This window comes from Zalophus californianus, chromosome 9 (genome assembly GCF_009762305.2).
Source record: "Zalophus californianus isolate mZalCal1 chromosome 9, mZalCal1.pri.v2, whole genome shotgun sequence".
Taxonomy (NCBI): domain Eukaryota; kingdom Metazoa; phylum Chordata; class Mammalia; order Carnivora; family Otariidae; genus Zalophus; species Zalophus californianus.
In genome coordinates this window covers 57,880,839-57,908,082 of record NC_045603.1, presented here as the reverse complement: position 1 = coordinate 57,908,082, position 27,244 = coordinate 57,880,839, and the positions used below count along the sequence as shown (strand labels likewise).

General features: G+C 46.6%; 2 protein-coding genes across 9 annotated transcripts in view; one reads left to right on the top strand and one right to left on the bottom strand.

Moving 5' to 3' along the window:
- RBMS2 (RNA binding motif single stranded interacting protein 2) overlaps window positions 1-22,570 on the top strand; it is a 70,302-nt gene extending 47,732 nt beyond the window's left edge. For both annotated transcript variants that reach the window (XM_027593139.1, XM_027593137.1), the window contains 11 exons: window positions 266-357; window positions 1,784-1,941; window positions 7,931-8,010; window positions 8,141-8,250; window positions 8,582-8,628; window positions 8,802-8,895; window positions 15,053-15,130; window positions 15,466-15,576; window positions 16,132-16,212; window positions 16,721-16,806; window positions 17,490-22,570. In XM_027593139.1, the coding sequence (XP_027448940.1) occupies window positions 266-357; window positions 1,784-1,941; window positions 7,931-8,010; window positions 8,141-8,250; window positions 8,582-8,628; window positions 8,802-8,895; window positions 15,053-15,130; window positions 15,466-15,576; window positions 16,132-16,212; window positions 16,721-16,801 (932 nt within the window). In that variant the 3' untranslated portion in view covers window positions 16,802-16,806; window positions 17,490-22,570. The remainder of the gene's footprint in view (window positions 1-265; window positions 358-1,783; window positions 1,942-7,930; window positions 8,011-8,140; window positions 8,251-8,581; window positions 8,629-8,801; window positions 8,896-15,052; window positions 15,131-15,465; window positions 15,577-16,131; window positions 16,213-16,720; window positions 16,807-17,489) is intronic.
- A 393-nt stretch (window positions 22,571-22,963) lies between these two features.
- Window positions 22,964-27,244, bottom strand: part of BAZ2A (bromodomain adjacent to zinc finger domain 2A) — a 34,617-nt gene continuing 30,336 nt past the window's right edge. For 4 of the 7 annotated variants that reach the window (XM_027593127.2, XM_035729183.1, XM_027593133.2 and 1 more), the window contains 5 exons: window positions 27,091-27,223; window positions 26,828-26,974; window positions 26,197-26,423; window positions 25,939-26,082; window positions 25,428-25,846 (listed from right to left, as the gene is read on the bottom strand). In XM_027593127.2, coding sequence (XP_027448928.1) covers window positions 25,681-25,846; window positions 25,939-26,082; window positions 26,197-26,423; window positions 26,828-26,974; window positions 27,091-27,223 — 817 coding nt within the window. In that variant the 3' untranslated portion in view covers window positions 25,428-25,680. Of the gene's footprint in view, window positions 25,847-25,938; window positions 26,083-26,196; window positions 26,424-26,827; window positions 26,975-27,090; window positions 27,224-27,244 lie in introns of all 7 variants that reach the window. The other 3 variants (XM_027593130.2, XM_027593132.2, XM_027593131.2) reach the window with 2 other exon arrangements.

Genomic DNA, 27,244 nt, shown 5'->3' with positions numbered 1-27,244 from the left:
CTGAAACCTCCGATTTCTTAGTGGGGACGGAAAAAGGCAAGAACACCATAAAGACGTCATTGCCCTTGGCATTCTTAGCTGTAAATAGACCAAATCTCATGGGGTTTGAAGAGCACACGGATAACCACCTGAAACCTCTTAATTTCTCTCTCTCCCTGCCACTTCTGTTCCATGGATCATAACTCTTCCTCTGTCTCCTGAAAAGCCTGGGCCTCCTACCTCCCTTACACCCCCACCTCCCAGTGATGCTGTTTCCCTGTTCCAGGCTATGGCTTTGTGGACTTCGACAGTCCTTCAGCCGCACAGAAAGCTGTCACGGCACTGAAGGCCAGTGGTGTGCAGGCACAGATGGCAAAGGTAAGGCTTCTGCCCCGTGTCTGTTCCTCAGAGGGCTGGTGGTTAGCACCACAGGGTGAGTTCTAAGGCTTCCTTCCAGAGGGTTTAAGGCCATGAACCTGATGGGCAAGGGCTATCTGCAGCACTTTTTGACTATCTGGCCAAAGACAGGCTGGGTCCCATGGAGTACCCCTTGGCTACTAGAGGGAGGTGGTCTTCAAAATCTGTGGCAGGTAGCTCTGGAGACTCTGTTCCTCTCATCAAGTATTATAATGTAATCAGGTGAGAGGGTCAAGAGGCTTCCCTTTCTCTTTGTTTCCCCATTTCCACCCTGGCCCCACTTCCCTACCAAGCAGCTTGTGGTAGTTTTGCAACATTCTCCGAAGCAGCGAGTTGTCAGCTCAGAAGTTCAGAGCCTTGCTCTCTACCTCCCCATGCTGTTCTCCCTTGGTGCGTGTTTGGGGGATAGGGGAGGTAGGGTAGGAGAGTTGCTAGGGGTGGGGGAGAGGGAAGCCACAGCAAGGAAGGAAACTGTCCCTCCTTGTCACATCTCCCTGCAGCTTTTATTTTAATCCAACTTACTGGAAAACTCGAGGCTTTTCTATCCCTTTTTTTCTGTGGGATTGCCCCCTTGCCTTCTTGAAGTCCTTGTGAATACTCTGTAGAGCTGATGAGGCAGGCCTGCCGGTCCCCCTGCGCTGTCTGGTGGAAGAGAGACAAAGCCCTGAGGGGTTGAAGTTGCTGGTGACCCAGTGTCTAGGGCAGTGACTGCTTCAATTCTTAAAAATACAGCTCTGGGAATTTACTGCCATTTTGCACCTTCTGCCCCCTGGAGGGGCTCTTCCACCTCCTCTTGCCGGAGAAGAGCCCCTCTGACAACGGAGTTTAGGAGCTTTCAGAGTTCCTATGAGACTAGAGCTCTCCGGGCCTCATGGTGACCCAGTGACTCGCCATCAGGGCCCTAGCACAGCCCCCAGCACATTGCCTTCCCTTTCCCCCTTCTCCCCCTTCCTGCTCTCTCTCCACTGGGGAGTGAACAGGCATTCCTACTCCGAGGGTTCTGCGGTGGCCGGAAGAGGAGGGAGGGGACTTACTTAAAACAGCGAGCAGGGGAGCTCGTCCTGAGAATCCAGCCCGGCAATAGGCTGTTGGCTGCGAGGGAGGAGCGGTGCTCTGCCTCGTTCTTAAAGAGACAGCCAAAATGTCATCAGTGGGCTTGTAAAGTACTAGAAATAGTAAGTCTGCCTTTTTTTTTTTTTTTTTTTTTTGGCTGGACTCAACATACAATCCATGGGAGCGGGACTAGGTGTTATAAATAGTTAAGATTCCCTTTGTTTATGTGGGCCCCTTCCTACTGTGTCTTTTCTGAGATGTCATTCTGTGATAAGGGCTGAGGGGGGGAAGGGATAAGAGATGTGAGCTTCATTTCCTCCCTTTTTTCCCACAGCAACAGGAACAGGACCCCACAAATTTATACATATCAAACCTTCCACTCTCCATGGATGAGCAAGAACTAGAGGGGATGCTGAAGCCTTTTGGCCAGGTTATCTCCACTCGAATCCTCCGAGACACCAGTGGGACCAGCAGAGGTGTTGGCTTTGCAAGGTGAGGGATGCCAGAATGGGAAATGATGAGGTTAATGAAGAATGTCCCTTAGAAGGTCACCAAAAAAGTCTTTGCCCCCCTCCCTCAAGGGACCAGACTCTTGGCCTGAAGTACTTGACAGTGAATCAGAAGTTCATTTAAACTATAGGTCACAGTACTTAAATACCCATTTGCCCTCAAAATCTTTATCCTTTCCCCACTATTTCTTGCTACTCTAGCATTTGTTCTTTTGATCCAGACCCAAGCAGAATAAAATAATTCTGTATCCTTTTATATAGATAATGAAACCAGAGTCTCCACTGTGAAGTGATTTGCCCAGGGTCCCCTAGCAGTGGGTGGTAGAACAGCACCCCAATCCTTCTGGCTTCAAGATCAGTGGGATGAAGTAGATGTGTTCTTCCTTTTCAGTTCTGTTGAGAGACTTAGATTCTGGAACCAACCCTGCCACTGACTGCCCCTGTGATATCAGACCTTTCTGAGCCTTGGTTTACTCTGTGAAGTGGAAAGTGATTTAGATGAGTGATTTTCTTCAGGTGTTCTCTAGAGCTGTGGTGTTCTCCAGGGTGCCCTCTTCTGAGCCTAGGTGTCATTGTAGAGCTTTGGCCTCTTCCAGCCCACTGAAGAAATGGTTCTGCTTTCATTTTAAGGTTTTGTTTGAGGGGCACCTAGGTGGCTCAGTCGTTGGGCGTCTGCTTTCTGCTCAGGTCATGATCCCAGGGTCCTGGGATCGAGCCCCCATCGGGCTCCCTGCTCGGCGGGAAGCCTGCTTCTCCCTCTCCCACTCCCCCTGCTTGTGTTCCCTCTCTCGCTGTCTCTCTCTCTGTGTCAAATAAATAAATAAAATCTTTAAAAAAAAAAAAAAAAAGATTTTGTTTGAAAGGAGACTCCGTTGCTTTTTCTGAAAGTTTGAAAACTATTGGAATACGTGATCTGAAGGTCCCATTTTGTTTTATAATACCTTGTCTGGTCCAGGAACACTCCCTTACTCTGGGGTGTTTATCCAGATCTTGGGAACAAGGAATAGGGCATCTTCCGTAGCCAACTCAATCTTGGTAGCACCACCTGCTGGCAATCCCAAGTATAACTAAAAGAGAGTTCTTAGGCTTGTGGTCATCAAACTGTTTTTGCTCCCACTTTTTTTAAATTTAAATTCAATTAATTAACATATATAATATTATTAGTTCCAGGGGTAGAGTTTAGTGTCTCAGTTGCATATAAAACCTAGTGCTCATTACATCATGTGCCCTCCCCCATCACCCAGTTGCCCCATCCCCTCCCACCTCCCCTCCAGCAACCCTGTTTGTTTCCTATTGTTAAGAGTCTCTTATGGCTTGCTTCCCTCTCTGATTTCGTCTTGTTTTATTGTTCCCTCCCTTCCTCTATGATCCTCTGTTTTGTCTCTTAAATTTCACATATGTGTGAAATCATATAATTGTCTTTCTCTGATTGACTTATTTAGCTTAGCATAATACCTTCTAGTTCCAACCACATCATTGCAAATGGTAGGATTTCATTTTTTTGATGGCTGAGTAATATTCCATTGTATATATTTACCACATCTTCTTTATCCATCTGTTGTTGGACATCTGGGCTCTTTCCACATTTTGGCTATTGTGGACATTGCTGCTATAAACATTGCGGTACAGGTGCCCCTTCAGATCACTGTGTTTGGCAGTGCTCTATTTTCTTAAGAAAGTTAAAAAAATCCCCTGCCTGTGCCTCTGTGAGCTCACCACAGTGGCACAGGGTGCCTTGGAGCCCAGTATGGAAACTGGCTTTGAAGAGTTGAAAACCCGTGAAATCTCTTGCATGTTCCTATGCTACTACCTATACGTTTTCTTCATACATTTAGATCTTGTGAAATCTAATTTCCACACTTTTTTTTTTAAAGATTTTATTTATTTATTTGACAGAGAGAGAACACAAGCAGGGGGAGCAGCAAGGGCAGAGGGAGAAGCAGGCTCCCTGCTGAGCCAGGAGCCCAATGCGGGGCTCAATCCCAGGACCCCGGGATCATGACCCAAGCCGAAGGCAGCCGCTTAACGACTGAGCCACCCAGGCGCCTGCCTCCCGCACTCTTTTAAAGCAGAGGTTCTCAACCCTTTTCAGTTCATGGCACCTTAAGTTGTGTCAATAATTTTTTTTGCTCTAGACCAAAAGAAATACTTAAGGGGCACTTGGCTGACTCAGTCGGTAGAGCATGTGATTTTTGATCCTGGGGTTGTGAGTTCGAATCCCACATTGGAAGTTGAATTTACTTAAAAAAAAAAAAAAGGGCGCCTGGGTGGCTCAGTTGGTTAAGCATCCAACTCTTGATTTTGGCTCCAGTCATGATCTCAGGGTCATGAGATCAAGCCCTGTGTTGGGCTCTGCATTCAGTGTAGAGTCTACTTGTCCCTCTCCCTCTGCTCCTCCCCCCACTTGCTTGCTTGCTTGCTCGCTCAAGCTCTAAGTAAATAAATGAATAAAATCTTAAAAAAAGAAGAAAGAAAAGGATTTTTATTCCATTCTTAAATAACTATATTTACTATACTTACTAGTGGAATGTGTACCTGTTGAACACTTCACAGCTTCTCAAACCTTGGAATCAGATTGGACACTTACACCCTCATTTCCTGTCACACATTGGTTTTCAACAAATCCAATAGATGTTGCTCTATTTTCTTCAGAAAGTTAAAAAAATCCCCTGCCTATGCCTCTGTGAGCTCACCACAGTGGCACAGGGTGCCTCGGAGCCCAGTTTGGAAACTGGCTTTGAAAAGTTGAAAACCCGTGAAATCTCTTGCATGTTCCTATGCTACTACCTATACATTTTCTTCATACATTTAGATCTTGTGAAATCTAATTTCCAGCAAATTACAAATATTGACATTTTAAATAAAACTATTGGGATGCCTGGGTAGGTCAGTCGGTTGGGTATCTGCCTTTGGCTAGGTTCGTGATGCCAGGGTCCTGGGATCGGGTCCCGCATCGGGCTCCCTGCTCTGTGGGAAGCCTGCTTCTCCCTCTCCCACTCCCCCTGCTTGTGTTCCCTCTCTCACTGTGTCTCTCTCTGTGTCAAATAAATAAATAAATAAAATCTTAAAAACCAACAAACTGTCATGTTATTTGTAAATATATCCAAATAGATCTAAATGTCATAGCAGTTTGATACACAAAATCATCCATTTAAAAAATACTTAGGACCAGGGATACCTGGGTGGCTCAGTTGGTTAAGCATCTGCCTTCGGCTGGGTTCGGGATCCCAGGGTCCTGGGATCGTCTCACATCAGGCTCCCTGCTCAGGGGGTAGCCTGCTTCTCCCTCTGCCTGCTGCACCCCCCCCTTGTATTCTCTCTCTGACAAATAAATAAATAAAATATTTAAATAAATAAAAATAAAAATACTCTGGGGTGCCTGGGTGGCTCAGTCGTTAAGCGTCTGCCTTCGGCTCAGGTCATGATCCCAGGGTCCTGGGATCAGGTCCCGCATCGGGCTCCCTACTCGGCGGGAAGCCTGCTTCTCCCTCTCCCACTCCCCCTGCTTGTGTTCCCTCTCTCACTGTGTCTCTCTCTGTCAAATAAATAAGTAAAATCTTAAAAAAAAAAATTAAAAAAAATAAAAATACTTTAGGGTGGGTTGTCTGGGTGTCTCAGGAAGGTGAGCATCTGACTGTTGATCTCAGGGTAGTGAGTTCAAGCCCTGTGTAGGGCTCCAGCCTGGAGGTGGAGCCTACTTAAAAAAAATACTTAGGACATTTTTTTTAATAGTCATAATTCATATAATTTTTATTATAGTGTTCCTTTTTTGTTCTTGATCTTGTATTTCCATTTTATTTCCTTACAGAATTGTATTCAAGTATAGAATATTTTTATAGTTGAAAGTTTTTTTATGGATCGTTCTGTCATACTTCTCTGCAACAAAAATACGTATATACAATAAATGAGATCTTTTTCCTGTGGTTACGAGACTGTACACATGAAGTAAATTTTTTTTTTTAAGATTTTATCCATTTATTTGACAGAAACATAGTGAGAAAGGGAACACAAGCAGGGGCAGAGGGAGAGGGAGAAGCAGGCTTCCCATAGAGCAGGGAGCAAGCCCAATGAGGGGCTCGATCCCAGGACCCTGGGATCATGACCTGAGCTGAAGGCAGATGCTTACGGACTGAGCCACCCAGGGACCCCACATAAAGTAAATTTTATTGGAAAAGCTTACTCCTATGACATGGATAATTTTATTTTGTTTAGGTTTTTCCAATTAGGTCATGTAGCCAACAATGAGTATTGTTTATTGCTATAATATCAATTCTGTTCCTGTTTTTTATTTTCATGCTGAGAACCTTGTTCACATAGGTAAATGGGAATAGGAAGAGTTTTGTTAAAATAGGAATTCTTTGAATTTCTTCTCAGTTATAAGCCAAGAACCAAGGTGATCGATCTGTCAAAACTGATTTTTTTATGCGTCAACAACCTGTTGAGTTGTCCAGCTTGCTGAAAGAATGAAAGACATCTGACTTAGAAAAAGACTTAAAAAGTCAGGCATCATTGCCTCATGTTGAGTTTGGGGATACGTGTGAAGGAAGGGCAGAGCAGGGGCTGTGAGAGGGCCCTGGACCATCAGTGAGCACGACCTGTCCTCAGGCAGGCTAGTTTTAGGAAAGAGCTTATCTGCGAGCAATTCTCTTAAAACTCCCCGGGCCTGCTCACGCTCTTGGAAGATTAAGGAGTAGAAGTTAACCCAACTAAAGACTGCTGCTCTGGGATACCTAGCTCATGGGTTTTCCCTAAAAGGTTCCATGTGAGGCCTCTTTTTAGTGACCACCTTCATAAGACCGGTTCATATTTTTAGTGGTTATTGGCATAGAAAAGATAGTGAGACTTAATTTAAATATGGAAGGAGGGAGGGGCGCCTGGGTGACACAGTCGGTTAAGCTTCTGCTAAATGTCTGCCTTCGGCTCAGGTCATGATCCCGGTCCTGCTTAGCAGAGAGCCTGCTTCTCTCTCTCCCTCCCCCTCTCCCCCCAGCTTGTGCTCACTCATGCACTCTTTTCTCTCAAGTAAATAAATCAAATCTCTAAAATAAATAAATAAGGAAAGGAGGGGAAGATACTGTACCTTGTGTCATATAGACCCTTAACAATTTTTAGAACATATGTAAATACATTATCTCATTTGATCTGTAGTAGGGTAGATGGATGTTATATCTAATGCAGAAATGAGGAATGGATCCAATGGGGTTTTGTGCAGGTCCTAACTCACGGAATTTTGGGTGACCTGGTGCAAGAATCTAGATTTTCTGATTCCTTACTCAGTTGTCTTTCCCCAACAAGATACTTTAACTCCGTAGTTCCCAACATTGTTGTTTCTATCACTGTAGACCATGAACTCTGTCTTACTGTTCTTTCCTCCTCTAGTTTCAAGAAATCTTAATATTACCAGTAGCTAATTAGACCTTGATAATCATAACCAGAAGCAAAAAGTAAACATTGGCAAGTTCTTAGTTTGTGCAGTTTTATTGGAGTGAGGGAACAATTTCCATGAGGAATTTTGTAACAAAAAATAATGGTGACATGGGGCACCTTGGTGGCTCGGTGGGTAGAGCATACGACTCTTGATCTCACGGTCATGAGTTCAAGCCCTACATTGGGTGTAGAGCTTACTTAAAAAAAAAAAAATGATGATGATGATGATGATAGCCACTGTTTATTGTATTCTTGTTTCTTGTTTAAGAACCAGACCTAATAGTAGGCCCATCCATCAGTGTCTTTGGAATATTCATAGCTTCACTTTTCTTTTCAGGAGCCCTACAGGAGCCAGTTGAGGGAATGTTCATTAGAAACTAGGGTTGCCTCTTCAAGATACCTTGAATCTGTGTGGAGGAAACTGTGTTTCTATAGTCACAACTTTTGGAGTATTTGTGGGCTGGGAACTTAGAGCTTTCTCTTTGAATGTAGGGGGAGCGCAGATCCTGGAGAAGCTAGAGCCTAACCCCTCTTGTGCTCCTTAGGATGGAGTCCACAGAGAAGTGTGAAGCCATCATCACCCACTTTAATGGAAAATATATTAAGACACCTGCTGGAGTACCAGGTGAGGCATCTGGGAATCAGGCTGAGAGAGCCATAGGTTGTTACTTCCAGTGAAGATTCTGGAGGCATTTTGCATGAGTGTGAGTGGACTCAGTGAGGTGAGACTCAGCTGTGTCTTTCTTTCTTGGCAGCCCCATCTGATCCCTTGCTTTGCAAATTTGCTGATGGTGGTCCAAAGAAACGACAGAACCAAGGGAAATATATGCAAAATGGACGGGCCTGGCCAAGGAATGGAGATTTGGTAAGAGGACCTCTGAGGAGACAGGAGTACTAAGGACATTAACGTGGAATGGAATTTACCAGGGCCTGATTCCTGTGAGTAGCAGGAATGGCTAGCTTCAGAGTTACAGTAACTGAGAGATGGCTGGCTGCTTAACATGATCTTCAGTGTGGGTCTTTAGTGGGATTTTGCAGCCTGCACAACCAGGAAAACTCTGGAATGGCTGTAGTAGGACCTGTCCAGACTTCACTTTAATCTGTTGAATCAAATACGTCCCAGGCTTGACACTCTGGGCTTCCTCCTGTTCTCCCCCAAGGGCTCGCATTATGAACACTGTGTTCTTCCTTTGTAGGGTGGTATGGCCTTGACCTATGACCCCACCACAGCTCTTCAGAATGGGTAAGGGTGTTTTACAGAATTGGGCTACCCGAAAATGACAACGGCCTGTCCAGGCACTGGGATGTTTCATCTTGATTTTTAAGCAGCAGCTAGTGGGAAGTGGCTGTGTCTGTCAGTGGGGCTCTTACCTGTGGTTTCCTGTGGCTCCTTACTGATGAGGTTCCTTCCTCCAGGTTTTACCCGGCTCCTTATAACATCACCCCCAACAGGATGCTTGCTCAGTCTGCACTCTCCCCGTACCTTCCATCTCCTGTGTCTTCCTATCAGGTACGTTCATGCCCGAAAAAGTGGTGGGTGTGGTGGTTTTCCCTGTCACTGTGCTTTAGGTAAAGGAGCATAAGGCTGGAAACTCCTTATTTTTTAGTTTTTCCTTTATACATACTGCTCACAAATAATTTTACATGAAAGCATAACGTGTGATCACATGACATATATACAGACTGTTGTGGTAGAATCCTCTTACTCTGTGTCCACAAGTAAACCTTTATTACTATATTTTTAATTTCCTATTATTCCATATATTTCAGAAAATTCCAGGTTTTTCTTCGTGTGCATATACGCATATGTATACAGTTTTGGAAGTCATTGTTTATTTTACAAAAATCTGGCCAGATTAAATATATTTTTTACACTTCACTCTTCTCACTTAACAGTATCTTAAACCAGTGAGTCTCAAAGTTTGGTGCCTGGATGAGCAGTATCACCTGGGAATTTCAAAAAACATAAATTCTTGGATTCCACCCCAGATCTGCTGAAGTGGAAACTCTCGGGATGGGTCCCAGCAATCTGTTCTTTTTGTTCACCATCTGTCACCATACAAAGTTATTCTAGTATTATTGACTGTATTCCCTATGCTGTGCTGTTCATCCCTGTGACTCACATATCTTCTGCCTGCTACTCTGTACCTCTTAATCCTCTCGTTTCCACTGTCCCGTGTCCCTGCCCCCACCAGTTGAGTTTTTTAATAAGCCCTCGAGGTGATTCTGATGTAGCTAATGTTGAGACTTTTTGTTCTAATTATTTCTTTTTTAAACAGTTGCAGTATATTTCATGCCGCAGAGAGACCAGAATTCTTCAACCCTACCTCCGTGAAGGGTATTCAATTGGATTTCAGGGGTTTTCTGGTACAAATAATACTTCCATCCACATATTATTCAGTCTAGCAGTCCCATTCCTTGAACTCTAATCCCCAGAAACAAAACCATGCATATGTAAAGATCCTTATGCCTACATTCTTAAATCTGAGTCCTGTTATTTCTGGGGGCTAGAGTCCAAGGAGTGGGCTTGCTAGGTTGGATAATATATGGATGTTGAGTTTTACAGATGTTGCCAGATTGCTTCCCACAAAGGCTGTGTCAGTTCACATTTCCACTAGCAATGTCTGAGTGACCATTTCCCTCCAGCCATAAGTGACATTGGTCTTTTTCAGTTTTTCCTATCTCTGTAGGTGTAAAGTGCATTGTTACTTTAATTTGCATTTCCCTGACTATAGTCAAGTTTAAGTGTGTCTTTTTATGTTTGTCATATTTATTTATTTATTTTTTAAAAGATTTTATTTATTTATTTGACAGAGAGACACAGCGAGAGAGGGAACACAAGCAGGGGGGAAGGGTAGAGGGAAAAGCAGGCTTCATGCCAAGCAAGGAGCCCTATGCGGGACTCGATCCCAGGACCCTGAGATCATGACCTGAGCCGAAGGCCGACTTTTAATGACTGAGCCACCCAGGCACCCCTGTTTGTCATATTTTGATTTACTCTTCTCTGATTGCTCTTGATATGCTTGGCCCATTTTTCTGTTTGGTTATTCGTTTCCCATCAACTTACAAAAAGCATTTGCATATTATTTATTTATTTATTTTGTTTATTTATTTGACAGAGAGAGACACAGCAAGAGAGGGAACACAAGCAGGGGGAGTGGGAGAGGGAGAAGCAGGCTTCCCACGGAGCAGGAAGCCCAGTGCGGGGCTCGATCCCAGGACCCTGGGACCGTGACCTGAGCCGAAGGCAGCTGCTTAACAGACTGAGCCACCCAGGGGCTACCACATTTGCATATTATTAAAGTATCAATCCTCTGAATGTTATCTTTCTTACAAATAGTTTTTTCCAGATTTAATTTTTGTCCATTGACTTTGTGTTGTGGTCCTCAAGCTTGAGCTGTCTATTAGAATCACTTGGAATGCTTATCAAACCCAAATTACTGGGCACCACACAGAGAATTTCTGATTCAGTAAGACTAGGCTAGGAGGCAGGAATTTGCATTTCTGTTTCCAGATGCTGCTGCTGCCCCTGCTGCCTGTCCAGGGACCATACTTTGGGACTCACTCATTTGCACCACAAAAAACCGCAAAAGTTTAAAATTTGTGTACAGTTAAATATGTCTGCATTTCCACTAAAGCTTTTGAATTTCTTAATTAAAAAGGTCTTCCCAGTCTCTATATTATACATATGATCTCCAAGATTTATTTTATTGTTTTACAGTAAAATTTAAATATGTAATCATCAGGAATTTATTTTTGTATGGGGCACCAGATAGGCATTTTATTTCATTCTTTCAGAATGTTAACCGGTTGTCCTAGCACCAAATTATTAAATCATATTTGAATTAATGGATTATTAGTACAGTGAATTAAAAATTAAACAGTGGTGAGTTAAAATGCCACCTATAATAAATACTGGGGTTTGTTTCTGTGTCCTTGGTCCTCTTCTGGTGCTCACTGTGTCTGTCCTTACTCTGGTGATACATTGACTTGATCACAGTGGCTTTCAGAATGTCTTCTAATATTTTTAAAAAAGATTTTATTTATTTTTTTTGAGAGAGAGCACCAGGGGGGAGAGGGTCAGAGGGAGAAGCAGACTCCCTGCTGAGCAGGGAGCCCGATGCGGGGCTCGATCCCAGGACCCTGAGATCATGACCTGAGCCCAAGGCAGTTGCTTAGCCAACTGAGCCACCCAGGCGCCCTGGCATTTACTCTTCTGTATAAAGTTTATATCTAATTTTTGGAAAGCTGATGATTTTAACTGGAATTTCATTAAATTTATGTATTAGTTTAAGAGAACTGACCTTTTTTTGAAAGGTGAGTTTGGGGGGTGCAGAGGGAGAGAGAGAAATAGAATCTCAAGCAGACTAAGTGTGGTAACCCCACGACCCTGAGATCATGACCTGAGCTGAAACCAAGAGTCGAATGCTCAATCGACTGAGCCACCCAGGTGCCCTGGGAATTGACTTTTTAAGAACTCTTCTTTTCGGGGTGTGTGGGTGGCTCAGTCGGTTAAGCATCTGTCTTCGGCTCAGGTCATAATTCCAGGGTCCTGGGTTAGAGCCCCACATCAAGCCCACATCAAGCAGGGAGCCTGCTTCTCCCTCTGCCCCTCCCCCTGCTCGTGCTTTCTCTTAATCTCTCTCTCTCTCCCTCTCTCAAATAAAATTTTTTTAAAAAAAGTATTCTTTTTACCCAAGATGTAGTATTTCTTTTCGTTTTTAAATCTTTTTTTATGCCCTTCAATAATGGGCACCTGGGTGGCTCAGTTGGTTAAGCGACTGCCTTTAGCTCAGGTCATGATCCTGGAGTCCCGGGATCGAGTCCCGCCTCGGGCTCCCTGCTCAGCGGGGAGTCTGCTTCTCCCTCTGACCTTCCCCACTCTCCTGCTCTCTCTCATTCTCTCTCTCAAATAAATAAATAAAATCTTAAAAAAAAACAACTATGCCCTTCAATAAGATGTTAGTGTTGTTTATATAGATCTTATGCTTTTCCTGTTGAATATATTCCTAAGTGTTCTATAATTTTATAAGCATTTCTAGATGCTATGGATACACTGAAGAAAAACTGTTGGTTTATGTTCATGTATCTTGTGTGCAGCTAATGTACTAAATCCTTATTACTACTAGCATTTTTTTTTACTGAGTCTCTTAAGTGTTCTAGGTATATAGTTGTATCATCAGTGCAAAAATCATAGTTTTCTCTTCCTTTCCAATTTTATGCCAGTTGTGTTCTTATCTAATTGTATTTGTTTGACCCTACTGTATTATATTATAATTATTATAAATGTAGTGGTTTTAATATATCTTTGTTTAGGTTAATGTTAACAGCTAGGTTTTGGTACTAGCCTTTAATATGTAAATAGTTTTTTTCTAGACTCTATTTTACTGTTTTTTGGGTTTTTTATTGTTATGTTAATCACCATACATTACATCATTAGTTCTTGATGTAGTGTCCCATGATTCATTGTTTGTGCATAACACCCAGTGCTCCATGCAGAATGTGCCCTCTTTAATACCCATCACCAGGCTAACCCATCCCCCCACCTTCCTCCCCTCTAGAACCCTCAGTTTGTTTTTCAGAGTCCATCGTCTCTCGTGGTTCGTCTCCCCCTCCGACTTACTCCCCTTCATTCTTCCCCTCCTGCTATCTTCTTCTTTTTCTTTTTTCTTAACATATGTTGCATTATTTGTTTCAGAAGTACAGATCTGTGATTCAACAGTCCTGCACAATTCACAGTGCCCACCATAGCACATACCCTCCCTGATGTCTATCACCCAGCCACCCCGTCCCTCCCACCCCCCACCACTCCAGCAACACTCAGTTTGTTTCCTGAGATTAAGAATTCCTCATATCAGTGTTTTTTGGGTTTTTTTAATAAATTGCTGCTGGATTTTATCAAATGTCTTTTTGTCATCTCATATTACACTATGGCTTTTTCCTTCGATTTTGACTTATGTTTATAGAGTCTGATCTTGAACAATCTTTACATTTATGAAATAAACCTACTTGTTTATTGTGATACATTTCTAGCTTCTCATTGCTCTTTTTCTTTTTCTTTTTCATTTTAAAATTGAGATAATTCAGGGGTGCCTGGGTGGCTCAAATGGTTAAGCCTCATGATCTTTGGCTCAGGTCATGATCCTGAGGTCCTGGGATTAAGCCCCGCATCGGGCTCCCTGCTCAGCAGTCTGCTTCTCCCTCTCCCTCTCCCTCTGCTGCTCCCCCTGCTTGTGCTCTCTCTCTCTGTGTCAAATAAATACGTAAAATCTAAAATAAATAAATAAATAAAATTGAGATAAGTCACATACCATAAAATTCACTTACTTAAAGTATACAAGTCAGTAGTTTCAAGTATATTTTGCAAAGTTATGCAGCTATCAGCATCATCTAATTCCAGAACATTTTTTTTTTACCCCAGAAAGAAGCTCTGTAATCGTTAGCAGTTATTGCCCATTCTCCCTCACCCACGCCCCCTGGCAGCCACTGAGATACTGTCTATGGCGAGAGGTCCGCCTCCTCTGGATACTTTGTATAAATGGAAGCATGCAGTATATGTCTTTGGGGCCAGGCTTCTTTCACTCAGCATGCTTTCGAGGTCTATCCATGTCTTAGCACATAGCAGTACTTCATTCTTCTTTATAACTGAGTCAGTCCGCTGCCATCGTATGACTATACCCGTTTGTTCTCCACTTAGTAGTTGATGGCCTTTGGGTTGTTTCTACCTTTTGGCTATTAGAATAATGCTGCTTTGAATATTTGTGTACAATTTTTGTGTCAAGACATGTTTTAATTTCTCTTGGGTATACACCCCCAGTGGACTTGCTGGGTTACATAGTTACTCTATGTTTAACTTTCTGAGGAAATGCCAAACTGTTTTCCAGAGCTGCTGCACCATTTTACATTCCCGCCCACAGTGTATGACACTTGTTATTTTTTTTTTTTAAGATTTTATGTATTTGTCAGAGAGAGAGCGAGCACAAGCAGGGGGAATGGCAGACAGAGGGAGAAGCAGGCTCCCCACTGAGCAAGGAGCCTGATGCGGGACTTGATCCCAGCACCCTGGGATCATCATCTGAGCTGAAAGCAGATGCTTAACCGACTGAGCTTCCCAGGCGGCCCCCCCTTTTTTTAAGATGTATTTATGAGAGAGAGAGGGGGAGAGAGTTGGTGGGGAGGGGGAGGCAGAGGGAGAGAATCTCCAGCGGACCACCTGCTGAGCGAGGAGCCTGATGCAGGGCTGGATCCCAGGACCCTGTGTGACCTGAGCCGAAATCAAGAGTCAGACAACCTACTGAGCCACCCAGGTGCCCCAACTCTCTCCTTTTCATTACAGCCATCCTGGTGGGTGTGAAGTGGCATCTCATCACGATTTTGATTTGCATTTCCCTGGTGACTAATGATGTTGAGCCTCTCTCCTGTGCTTATTGGCCATTTGTATATCTTAGAGAAGTATTTATTCCTATCTTTTGCCCATTTTTGAATTGGGTTATTTGTTGACGTGTACAAGTTTTTAATAGTTTTTAAAGAGTTTATTCTTAATGTTTCTATTTTGTGAGGGGGCACTCCAACTTTTTTGAGGTTTTGCTGAACATTATCAGATCACTGGGAGAAACAGTAGTTTCTAGGCAATTAATGTTTTTGTCTATTTCTTTTGTTTGCCTTAGAGAGTAACTCAGACATCTCCTCTACAAGTACCTAACCCGTCTTGGATGCACCACCAGTCATACCTCATGCAGCCTTCAGTGAGTGTTCAGAAGTGGGCAAAAGCTAAAGAGACAGTTTGATGTAAAGAAAAACAATGGGATCTGATGATAGACGATGTGGGTGTGAGTTCTGGCTCAGTCCCTTGTGTAGTGCAGCTGTATGACCTGAAATTCTGTCAGTTTGTTATTCTCAAGCGGAGGGTCCCTCCACACTGATGGGCAGAGCACCTATTTCTGTTGCGTAGCTCGGTTGCTACTCACCTATCATTTCCCAGGATTTTTAAATGTCTGTCCTCAGCGGTCCTGGTAGGCGTGAATCACTGCGCCTTAGTTGCATGCTGCCAGCTAACCCTGTCCTTTGTTGCTGCCTCCAGGGTTCTGTTCTGCCGCCAGGGTTGGATCACCCCATTTCTCTCCAGCCTGCCTCCATGATGGGACCTCTTACCCAGCAACTGGGGCACCTCTCGCTCAGCAGCACGGGCACGGTAAAGCCAAGCGGGATATTTCTGATTTCAGACTCCGACTGAGCAAGGGGTACCTATGCAATGCGCTTCAGTGTAAATGCTTGTGAATGAGGGTGTCAGTCACTTCAGTGTCACTGAAGGCATGCTCAGACTCAGACTAGGAGATAAACAGAATAGAGCCATGCCGCTCCCCAGCTCACTCCTTTTAACCGATTCCTACTCACGAAACTAAATAGTGCTTCTGTCTACACAGCAGTTTACCCAGGAGCTCACACACATTTCCCAGAAATCCTTCCCAACATGGTGACCAGAAGAACGGGTGAAGCTCAGCAGGTTTCTTGCGGGTCCGCTGCACTGTGGTGCGCAGGCCGGAGGAGGAAGGGAAGCCCCAGGGGCGGACGTCTCTCTAAGCCTGTGCGCTTAGCAGCCCCTGGAGCGCTCTGGAGAAGGGACAATTAAATTCCACTCTCTGGGGATGAAACCGAGGCAGCAGTCGTTTTTAGAGCTCCCCGGCTGCTTTAAATGTCGCCAGGAGTCCCCTCCCTGCCCTGAGCCTGTGGATGGCTTTCATTCTAGTACGTGCCGGCGGCCGCCCCGGTGCCAGGAGCTTACATCGCCCCGTACACCCCTGTGCCTTCCGCCGGTGTTGCAGCCGAGGTAAGAGCTTTCTGGTCTCGCGGAATCGCGCATAGGAAAACGCACAGAGGGAGATTTGTCCCCGATCAAGATCTTCCTCTAATGGGGCGCCTGGGTGGATCGAGCCCCGCGTCGGGCTCCCCGCTCAGCGGGAAGCCTGCCTCTCCCTCTGCCTGCCTCTCCCTCTGCCTGCTGCTCCCCCTGCTTGTGCTCTCTCAACATTTTAGAAAAAAATAAAAATAAAAAGATCTTCCTCTAACAGTGATGCTGATTCCGCGCGCGCGGTCAGCTGCTGGGCGTGTGAGTGAACGTAGGAAGGAAGGACCTCGTCCGTGTCCTTGAACGAGGCGCTCGTTGAGGCCGGCCCGTTACTGAGCCGCGTCTCTGCAAGAGGCTAGGGTGCGCGGTGTGTCGGGGAGGTGCTGCTGTGTGCGCGTGGGAGCGGGGAGGTGGGGCAGGACACCCCACTCTGGGTATGGGGGGCCACAGGAGCACCGAGCTTGACTCTCCGGCCTCGGCTGCGGTGCAGGAGAGCGGCGGCCAGCAGACTCAGGTGCCAGTGGAGGCGCCCTCAGACCACGGACTCTACTCCTTCCAGTTCAACAAGTAGCAGCGGTAAGCGCGCCCCCTCTGGTTTACGCCTCCTCTAGGGTTCCCCTCCCCCTCTTTGCGGACGACAGCCATCCCTCTTTTTCTCGTGCTTTACTGAGCTTTGCAAATATTGCCTTTTTTTTTTTGGTACAAATTGCAGGTTTGTGGCCACCCTGCTTTCCCTGCTTTAAGCAAGTCTGTCAGTGCCACTGGCATTTACTCACTTTGTGTCTCTGTGTCACATTTGGGTAATTCTCAAAATAGATCAAATTTGGGGGCGCCTGGGTGGCCCAGTCGTTAAGCGTCTGCCTTCAGCTCAGGTCATGATCCCGGGGTCCTGGGATCGAGCCCCGCATGGAGCCCCGCATCGGGCTCCCTGCTCAGAGGGAAGCCTGCTTCTCCCTCTCCCACTCCCCTCTGCTCCTGCTCTCTCTTTCTCAAATACATACAATCTTAAAAAATATATGTCGTTTTTTATTGCATTTTTATGGTAATCTGTGATCAGTGACTGTAACTTGCTGAAAACTCAGGTGATAGTTAACAGTTTTAACAATAAAGTATTTTTGAATTAAGGTCTGCCTATTATTTTTTTAGACCTGCTATTGCACACCTAATATAACAGTATAGTGTAAACATACTTTTTGTATGTACTGGGAAACCAGAAATTTCATCTGACTTGCTCTGTTGTGGTATTTGCTTTATTGCAGTGGTCTGGAAGCGAACCCGCATTGTCTCTGAGGTGTGCCTGGACACCTGAATTATTGGAGAGGCTGATGCTCCCGAACTCCAGAGGGCTGATGGGATACAGACGCAGCGTGGGCCCTGCTAAGGACTAACACTTGGGCAGCGCTTTCACAGGCCTGGGCCTGGAGAAAAGAAATCTCTGCACTCCTGCCCTCTGCTTCTTCCTCCATTCCTGGGAGTGCCTGGGAGAACTGTCACTTTTTGTGTGTGCTGCATTCAAGGAGATCAAAAGAACTTTTTTTTCTTTCTTTTGCAAAGAAAGTTTTATATTTTGTTTTTAACTGCAATATACTCTTTCCATATCCCAAAGAGACATAGTGCCTTGAGCTTCTTCTCATCTTTATGAAAAACAGTTTTTTGATGTGTTGGACTTATCTGGGAGGCTTTAAAAAATTTTTGTTATTTCTTTAAAAAAAAGGAGGGGGGAAGTGCAGTGATAGAACATTGATGAAGGAGTCCTACGGTGGGCCCTTATGTGGAGTTTAGTTATGGGCTGATTTTGGTGTGTGTGTGCGTAGGAGAATATACAGACTACGAATTTTGTTTTATAAAGCTCTTAGCTCACACATCCCATCTCTTCTTCACACATTTTATGCCTTCTTTCTCTCATCCAGACTGTTCTTTTTCTCTTTTTTATACGGCAGAGCCTGCCGACTTTGCCTTTTTTACAGTTTTTAATTTTGTGAATTTCTTTTTTGAATGAAATTTTCTAGGGACTTTTTTGGGGGCTGGGCAAGGAGTAGGTAGAACACTATGCAGACAATGGAAGTGGCTTTTCCTCCCTCTGCCTTGCCACATCCTGGGAGAAAAGACCAGACTTTTGCCTTCAGGAAGCAGAGATGTGACGTAGGCTCATTAAGAGACACTCCCACAGTCTTTGGAAGCCATCCTTGAGTCAAATTTAGATGAAGCCTAGGTCTTCCCTGGCAAGTTCCAGAAGGGTGGGCTTTTGACTTCTAATTCTTCTCACCACTGAGGCCAGCGCTGTCTGAGGGGAAGTGTCTTCTCCAGCGACAGGTTTTCAGGAGTCCCTGCTCCCCTGTTTCCTTGGAGGGTCTCCTTTTCTGTCCTGGATCCCAGGGCCCCTGTTTTCCCTGTCTCACATTGCGGTGCTCAGAGCAGCCTTTGCAGTTATGACCGTGCCGAATTCACTTCGGTTCTTTCCCCACTGTGGAAGATCAGCTGCTTCCTCTGGGCCAGTGGTTCTCAGGAAGGTGGTTTTGTCCCCTAGAGGCCACTTGGAAATCTCTAGAGACATTTTCGATGGCCTTGCTTGGGGGTGAGGGCTGTGTGCTACCGGCATCTAGTGGCTGGAGCAGCAGGGATGCTGTTACACATCCTGCAGGTGCACAGAACAGCCCCAGCTCCCCGCCCCCGAAAGAATTATTTGGCTCCAAATGGTGGTGCCAAGGTTGCGAAACCTTGATGTAGACAGTGTTGTTACTGCCTCCGGTGCCAGAGGACTTGGTAAATTCCCACCCTAACCCTGGACATGCAGTGCCTTTTGGTACTCAGTGTAACTGGCTGAGAGGGACAGAACTGGGGTCCTTGAATTTTCCCCAGGCTTTGACCTTGGATACCTCTGCATACCGCGGCGAATCGTCCTAGGAAGGCTTGTGCTGCTGTGTCCATGCCCCGTGCGGGCGCGCGCGTGCGCACGCGTGCGCACACACACACATTCAGCAGGATCAAGGTGTGGGGACTGTTCTGCGTTGTGCGCCGTGCAGGGGTGGGGAGGGACAAAGCTCTCCGTAACTGTCCAGGGCAACCTGCTCTGCCCTGATTTGTTTGGATCCCTTTTCCAGGGACCCAGGACATTAAAAATAATGTTCCTTCTTGTGGAAGGATGACAGGGAGCTAGGATGGAAAAGGGCAATAAACCCCATCTCATTATTTACAAAGTCAGCCATCCTTAAGAGCCTGTATTTCACTCTGGAAGGCCTCGTCCGCCCTGGCACTGTGCCCATGGGGACAGGAGGAAGCCTTCGCCCCTCTCCGGGAAGTGAGATCCCCCAGCTGTCCGCTCCCAGTCCCTCGTTCCCACACCGGCAGTCCTGCTCCCCTGCACTGCAAGGTCAGGTGCTTTTCACCCGACGGGCAGAAAGCCAAAGAGAGACAATGGAGAAACCGGTGTCTGCTAGGGCAGCTGTCGGGAGAGGAAGGAGAGGAGACGGAGGGAAAAGCAGCTGAGGTAGCAGTTCTTGGACAGAGAGCTCGCAGCCAGCTTTCCCTCCCCGAAGTGAGAGTCCCCGCGCTCCCTGCCCCTAGGCTGCCCTTTTGTGCAGTCCTGGAGGCAGGGGAGGTGGCTACAGGTAGGGTGTCAGGTGTGAAGGACGGAATTCCCACTCTTCATTTCCTCATGGCCACTTCCAACCTCAGGAAGGGCTTATCCCTTGTAGAGCAGCCCCCCATCCAGTCGCGTTCTAGAAGGGTGTGGCTGGGCAAGTAGCTCTTGTTTCTAAGTCTCCAACCCTGAGTCAAGGAAAGTATACCATAGATTTCTTGTCAGTGGCCTTGAAGAAGAGAAAAATCCAGAATCCTGTTCCTTCGATTGCTAGTTTGGAGGAGGCTTGCTGGGCAGGCGGTTTAGTGGAGTGGGGGCCTTTCCGGGATGGAAACTTGTTCATGTGACGGTTGCCTCTCCTTTGCGTCCCAGAACTTTTTTTTTTTTAATTTTTTTTTTCCAGAACTCTTGAATCTATTGTCTGTTTTTTCTTTTTTTTCTTTTTTTTAATGTTTAAATGGCCAGGATTTTGCTTTGTTTTACATAATGGAGTTACCTTTTGTGTGTTCTTCTCATCTGACTCTCCCTAAGGGTTCTGTCGAGTGTTTCTGGTTTGGACAGGTTTGGGCATGGGTAGGGATGGGGAGCCTGAAGTTATTTTTGTAGCAGTTAATGGCGCTGTAGAATTTTTTGGTTTTGGGTTACGCTCCTGTTTTTCCCCTAGTTGTTAGTTCATGTCTAACAGTTGCTAAGGTGAGTGATGAGTGGGGAAAGGGGAGAACGGAATGAGGGACGCTTTTTCTCTCACGAAATAGCCTGTTGGCGGCAGTAGTGCCCGGGGACGTGTAGGGGGCCTGGGGCTGGGCTCTTTAAACGCTGTGCTTAGCGTTTTCTCTGTCGTCTTCATGGAGCCGCATCACCTCTCACCCCCACACTCTTAAGATACTTTGTGTTTTTCTGTTTCCGTGCTAATAGAGTATGTCTGAGTCCCTTCCTCAGATGATCGAATCCTTTCTGAGGCTCAGAGCCTGCCTGTCCCGTCTCAGGTCAGTGTTCTTACTGTTCCCTTCACGCTCTGAGCTGATGTTCAAACCCTAAGCTGATTAGACTTTTTGGAGGAGGGTGTGGGTAGAGGGTAAGGAAGATGTGGGAATGATGATAAGGAGCGATGTTATTTTTTAAGACTGTTGTTAACCAAAGAATTTGAAGAGCTGCCAAGACTCGGAAGCCTGGTGGCTCTGAAGAGGCAACGGCCCTTGGCAGGAACACGTAGGTAGGGGCGGTAGGAGGACATTACACTCACTGAGGGTGAAGACTGGACTCGCTGCTCTACCCACTCTTCCCGGGTTGGGTCACCTCAGCCCGGCTCCATTCCTCTTCCTTCCCTCACTTACTGATCAGTGAGCTCCTTCACCCCGGTGGTGCCAGCGGCGCTCACTCCCTGCTCCTTCTGAGCTGACCTAAGTATGGCCTGTTGCTTTGCCCCGAAAGGTACTTGAGAGGCCGAGCTGGAACGGGATGCTGCAGGGATCTGACAGTTTAGTCTTTGGGGGCGGGGACCATTGCTGCTCCGTTGTGCACATGCCCCACCTTCTGGGGGAGCAGTGGCACTGCACCTGTGAGCGCTATTTTGACCTTAACCAGTGGCAATAAACTTGGGTCCGTGATCAGGTCTCCACTTGTCCGCAGAGAAGAAGGTGGGGGTTATGCAAGCCGAGGTGTCAGGGCTAGGTGTTCAGCTTGTGCCTGCTCGCAGAGTCCTCCTTAAACCGACTACTCGATTTCTGTGCTACCTGCATTTTAGGTCCTTCCGAGCACGAGCAGAGCCCTCGTATTTACTCACCTTTCATTTCCCACTTTCTTTTTAAAGGAGGGTCTTCCTTCAGCCACCAAGGCCGGCCTGGGAGCTGTCACCCTTCTGATCTTTGCTGACCGCAGTAGGGGTGCTCCCCACATGACTGCTCGTGAGAAAGCTAGGTGACCTCCTGCCCATTCCCATTGCTCTTTCTCCCTGCCATAGCTACTCCAACCATATACCAGAACTTCTTTGTCCTCGTGACACATCTACCTCACAATTTCACAGTTCAGCAAGGGCACAGGCACCTGGTTTACCTCCTTCCTTCCCTTCATGAGCTGGGGGCTAGAAGGGGTTCATGATCAAACGCAGTTAACTTTTGGTAATTTGTTTCTGGAGTGTCGTCTTTGGGATTTTTTGCTCCTTACTCCCTCTAGAGTAGTGTGACCTCTTCAGTTTGGTCTCACTGTGGTAGGCCGGGGGTGGGCCATGAATGATTGCCTAGGATGTTAACTAATGCTTGGGAGCCACCCGTAGGAACACCATCATAGGCGCCCGTCTCAGAACTTAAAGATTAAAAGAGTTGGCCAGTGGCCACTGTGTAGCTGAGAGGTAAGCAAGTCCCGAAGAGGGAAGCTGGTGTCCCTGCACCTGATGTTGTCTGAGGGTTCACCGAAACAAAACTTCCAACCTGGCGGGTTGGTAAGATTTCCCAGCCTGAGTAAAGAAAGTTCTCATGCCACTATTGGTGTCCCTGTCCCAACACATTGTTTTGGGTGGTGAGTGCTTTCTTGCATGCACTTGTCATCTTCACCAGTAAGTAATTTATACGCACACATTTTGTACATTTTTTATCCAGAAGCTTCTAGTTTTATACTCTTTTCATGTTTATGCCAGTGCTATCTACCCTTCTAGTTTATTCTTCCTTTTTGACCCTAGTATTTTCATGTTCCTTCCCTACAACTTGGTATAGCTCCATTTTGTCTTATTTCAACTTTTGTTTTGAAATAAAACACAAAAGTCTACCCCCTGGTGTTTTATCCATGGGCAGAAGTTGGGAGGTTGGTTATGGGCCCGTATTTGCTACTTTGGGAACACAAGCGGCAGCTTAGGAAGCCATGGTGGCGTCTCACAAGGCAAGGAGTAGGCACCCAGAATGGCACTTTGCTCAGGTGCCAGGAGCACTAAGAACCTGTTCCCTCCACGTAAGCAGAAATTCTGCTGTGGATGCCTCTTGTACAGGAAGGGCCAAGCTTGGAGGTTTAGGGACAAAGCTTGGAAGTTTAGGAGCATGTTGCTCCCCTGCCAGCTATCTCCTACACCAGACGAGCCAACCTCGCCCTCATACCCAGTCTTCCCCTTAAGCAAGTGTGAGAACCTATGTTGAAGGGAAGATAAATACACAAGAGTCTTTTGAATCTCTATCAAATGTGGTTTTTATTTCAACTGACAAGCACTTTTCTACAGCTGCACTTGTGGAACATCACATGGCAAAAACAGGAGGTTTTTTCTCTAGACCTTTTTTTTTCTTTTTTAAACCTTATTAAAAATGAGATTGGTCCTAAAAATATAGAAAGAAATAAATTTAAATTCACAAAAAACTGTACATTATCAAAAAGTCACTAAAACACCACATTTGGTTATATAAAAAGTCAAGTCCCTTTTGTTGTAAAAGGAACATGGAAACTTGTTGGTGTTGATGGTGTGGTTTCTTCCTGTTACCAGACTGATAGAGGGGAGGGGAAACAAAGGGGCAGTGGGTGGGTTTTATTATTTTTTAACCTGCCTTCCCTACCAAATACTCTTATTTGTCAAGAAGAGAAAATCCACCTAGCTCAAGGGGCGGTAAAGATGAGGAAAGAACATGAGAAATGGCCCCTTTGATCATGCCCTACCCCCACCCCCCCTTTCAGCCCCAACTTCTTCAAACTGAGGCTAGGACTCCACCCCATCTTAAGAGTGCCTGGTCCCTAGGGAAAAGAGATGGAGCTGGGAGAGGAACACAAAGAAGGAACATGGAGATTTCACTCCCCCGTCCACCTCGCCTCTAACAATAAAATTAATCTAGTACATTTTATACTGGGGAAAACTGCCATGGGGAAAAAAGAAGAGCCCCCAACTATAACAGTTCCAAACGTCTGACTGACACAAACTTTGTTACAGCGCAGTTATTTAGATAAAATATAAATATTTATGCATAATATAAAGTCAATTCAAATATTCTTCAATCCACCTCTTAAAAGCAAAAAAAAAAAAAATCTCAAATAAAATTAAAAGTTTTGAGGTTTATCTGACAGAAAAGGCGACTTTAGAAATAGGCCATGGGGGAGAAGGGGGGCAATCAGGAATAAGACAGGGGCTGCCCCAGGACCTCCCCACTCTGGCCCCCACCCCCTTCAGTGGCTAACCAGTGCTGCCAGAAGTACAAGGAATGCTCCACCTCGCCTGGTGCCCCCTCCCCCACCAATGGAACATTTCTTGGACGCCTCAGCTCTCTGCTTGGGCCGGCCAGCAGCCACCTCCCCAGTGCAAGTACCCGTAATCTCTGATGGGAGGGGCGCTGCTGAGCAGGAAAGCAGCGGGGCAGGGGCCCATGGCTGTAGCTGGGGGTTAGCAGCTTTCCTCTCGCATGCTGGGGCTTAACTCGGGCATAGTCACATGTAGGGCAGTGGTGGACCCAGAACCCCTCTTCCCTACTCTCTTGTGCTCTGGGGTCTCTGCTGCTGCTGGGGAAGGGGTCCCGGGTATGAAGTAGGTAAGGGAAGAAAAGCACAACTAAACCCACAGAAGCTCATGGGGTTAGGGAAAGATCCAGTTCTACCCCTCTCCCTACAAAAGCTTAAGACTCAAAGCTATTGAAAGGAGAGGGAGTTCCTGCTGACAGATTGCACAGTTTGAAGAGGCTGGAACAGAAATGCCTGGGAGAGAGGAGACAGAGCCTTGTACCCAGAAAAACTGCTCCTGTGGTTTCCCAAGGACAAAAATGTGATGGTTTCAAACACTAGGGAAGGTGGGAATAAAGATACTTGGGGAAACTGGATGCCATCAAACAGCACAGGGGCACAATCACAGCATCCTCCCTCCCTCCCCCTCCACACACACACACACACACACACACACACAAAGACACACACACACACACACACACACACACACACACACACACACACACCTCTCTCTGAGGCCAGCTGATTGCTACCTGGCCTCCATCTTGGGAGTGCGCCCAAACTCAGCAGTAGTTGTCCCTGAGGAGTTCCCAAGAGGGAGGTTTGGGTAAGAGGTGGGGAAGGAGGCTGGAAGGCCCAGGGTCCAGGGTGCCTCCCTGCCCTCTCCCCAGCTACTGAGTTTCAAAAAAAGGCTAGAAACTCAGCACGTGAGGAGTATCCAACATTACAGAGGGAACAGCTATTGGCAGGAAGGTGAGGACAGAGAGTAAGACAGGGACCTCCGAACTTTTTTTTCCTTTTGAGGGGAAAAAAGATTTGGGGGGAGAGAAAAGGGTAGAGGAACCCGTACACGATAGCTTTACATTATTGGAGAGAAAAATCCTAAAAGTAGGGAGAGGAGGGAAAAGGAAAAATCGAGAAAGTGAGAAGCAGGGAAAGGACTGAACATGGAAGCAGCATGTTCAGGGCCCGGTGTCCGGCTCGACACACTTGGGAGTTAAGTCCACTTTACTGGCCGTCACTGCGGGTCCACACACAGTACAGAGTGTTTTTCGGTTTCACACATTCACTAGAACTATTGCTATTGTTAAATAGCCCCAGAATGCTGGGGCACGTACAGGGAAGGAGAAGAAGGTGGGAGGAGGAAGCAGGGACTTCTCTCCTCCTCATTTTAAATTAGGAAATAAAACAGAAAGGAAAAATTCTTTCTTTCTTTCTTTTTTTGGCTTTCAGTCCAGAAGGACCTCATCTCTGCCCCTCTTATTTGAGGAGCAAGAAGAGGGAAGGGAAAAAGGGGTGTTAGGTAGGGGTAAGAGGATGTAGGGCGCTGCCAAGGGTAAGGTCAAAAATCAGGCTGAGATCTCTGACTTGAGTCTGGACCCAGGGCAGCATCAGCAGGTGAGAATGGCAGGGTTGGTTGGTTTGGAGGGCAGGGGGATGCCACGAGGTGACTCCCCACCTCCCTTGCCTCACAGATTGGCCTGTTTTCCCTGATAGAACTCCTCCCAGCGGCTCTCGAAGAAGCGGCGCATGATGTGCCCAGCCTTGCCCACTTCGGAGTCATCCTCGTTGAAGGTCTGGCAGTTATCAAAGACCAGGAGCGCATCTGCTGCAAACTCCTCTGAGCTGGTATACCTGGGCAGAGGGAGAGGGGGAGGCAGAGCTGTGAGCCAGGAGGAGTCACAGGACTAACACAATAGCCAGGAGACGTGCTGCTGTCTACCTACCCTCCCCGGAGCAGCCGCTCCCGCATGGTGGAAAAATCCATAGGGTTTTTGATGATGCGCCGATACCCGCTCACCAGACGTGGGTTCACGGGCTCCAGGAATGGCCAAGCTGCGTCATGGGACTCCATCTCCATCAAGATAATCCTGTCATTAAAGGGACAGGGATGGCTGCATCTCAGGAAGCAAATCCACCGACCCCTCTTAGTCCTTACTATGGCAAAGGTAGAGCCTGTTGTCCCCAGAATTCATTCAACTCACTCGCAAAACGTGAGATCACTGTGGTGGTTCCGCATGGAGAATCGCCGCCGCTTGGCAGGGGACAGCCCTTCTTCTGAGTACCGAGGCACTGCTGGGCTCTCTCGGCCCCTGGATAGTACCCGGCGTCGGCGGCCATCACCGTCTGCGAAGTTCAGCTCGTAACTACTTTTCCGCTTCTGGCCTCGTTTTGGGAAACCAGGCTTCTGAGTGAATCTTCCCTCTACCTGCTGAGGATGGGAAAAGGGTGAGATCAGTAACAGCTGGAGATGTACTCTGCTTGCCTTCCAGTTCATTACCATCCCTATTTGTCTAAGTGTGATTGAGGCTTCAAAACACTTCCACGCATCAGCCAGCATGTGCATCTACTCACATAATCCAATAAGAGAGGTAAAAGGGAAAATACAATCATTCCCACTGTACAGAAGAAAGCAAGCGAGGCTACAGAATTTAAATGATCTGTTCCAAGAGGCACCGGAATCCAGGTCTCCCAGCACCTAACCTGTGCTCTTTCCAAGGGGACACTGAGGCATGGTAGGAAATGCTGCTATCTGTAGGATTGGTGACAAATGGGATAAGAAAGAAAACCTCTGACTTCTGCTTGGGAGTGGGAATGAGAAAGCAAAAGCCTTACCTGCGCCAAACATACGGCACAGAACCAATCTCCTTCTGGGACAGCCTCCATCTTGGGCCGATGGCAGTAAATGTGGCAGCCACGATCACATCCATCACAAAGCAGAAGAAACTCATCGTTGTCACCCTTCCGGCAGACGAGACAGGTCTAGACCAAGGGTATGAGGAGGCAAGGTGAGCCCTCAAGCCTCTACCTGCCAGTGACCCCACTCCCCCCACAAGCTGGCTGCCCCCTCAGCCTTCCAGGCTCTCCCAGCCTCTTACCACTTTGTTGACGGACTTCTCCCAGGCAATGGACCTCTCCAGCTGGCCCAGGCACAAGCACACCTGGGCTGCACTCCGGCACCGCTCAAGTGTCTGGCGCCAGGCCCGGATGCGAGGGGTGATCTCATAGGATCTGGGAGGTGGGGGAGGGGCG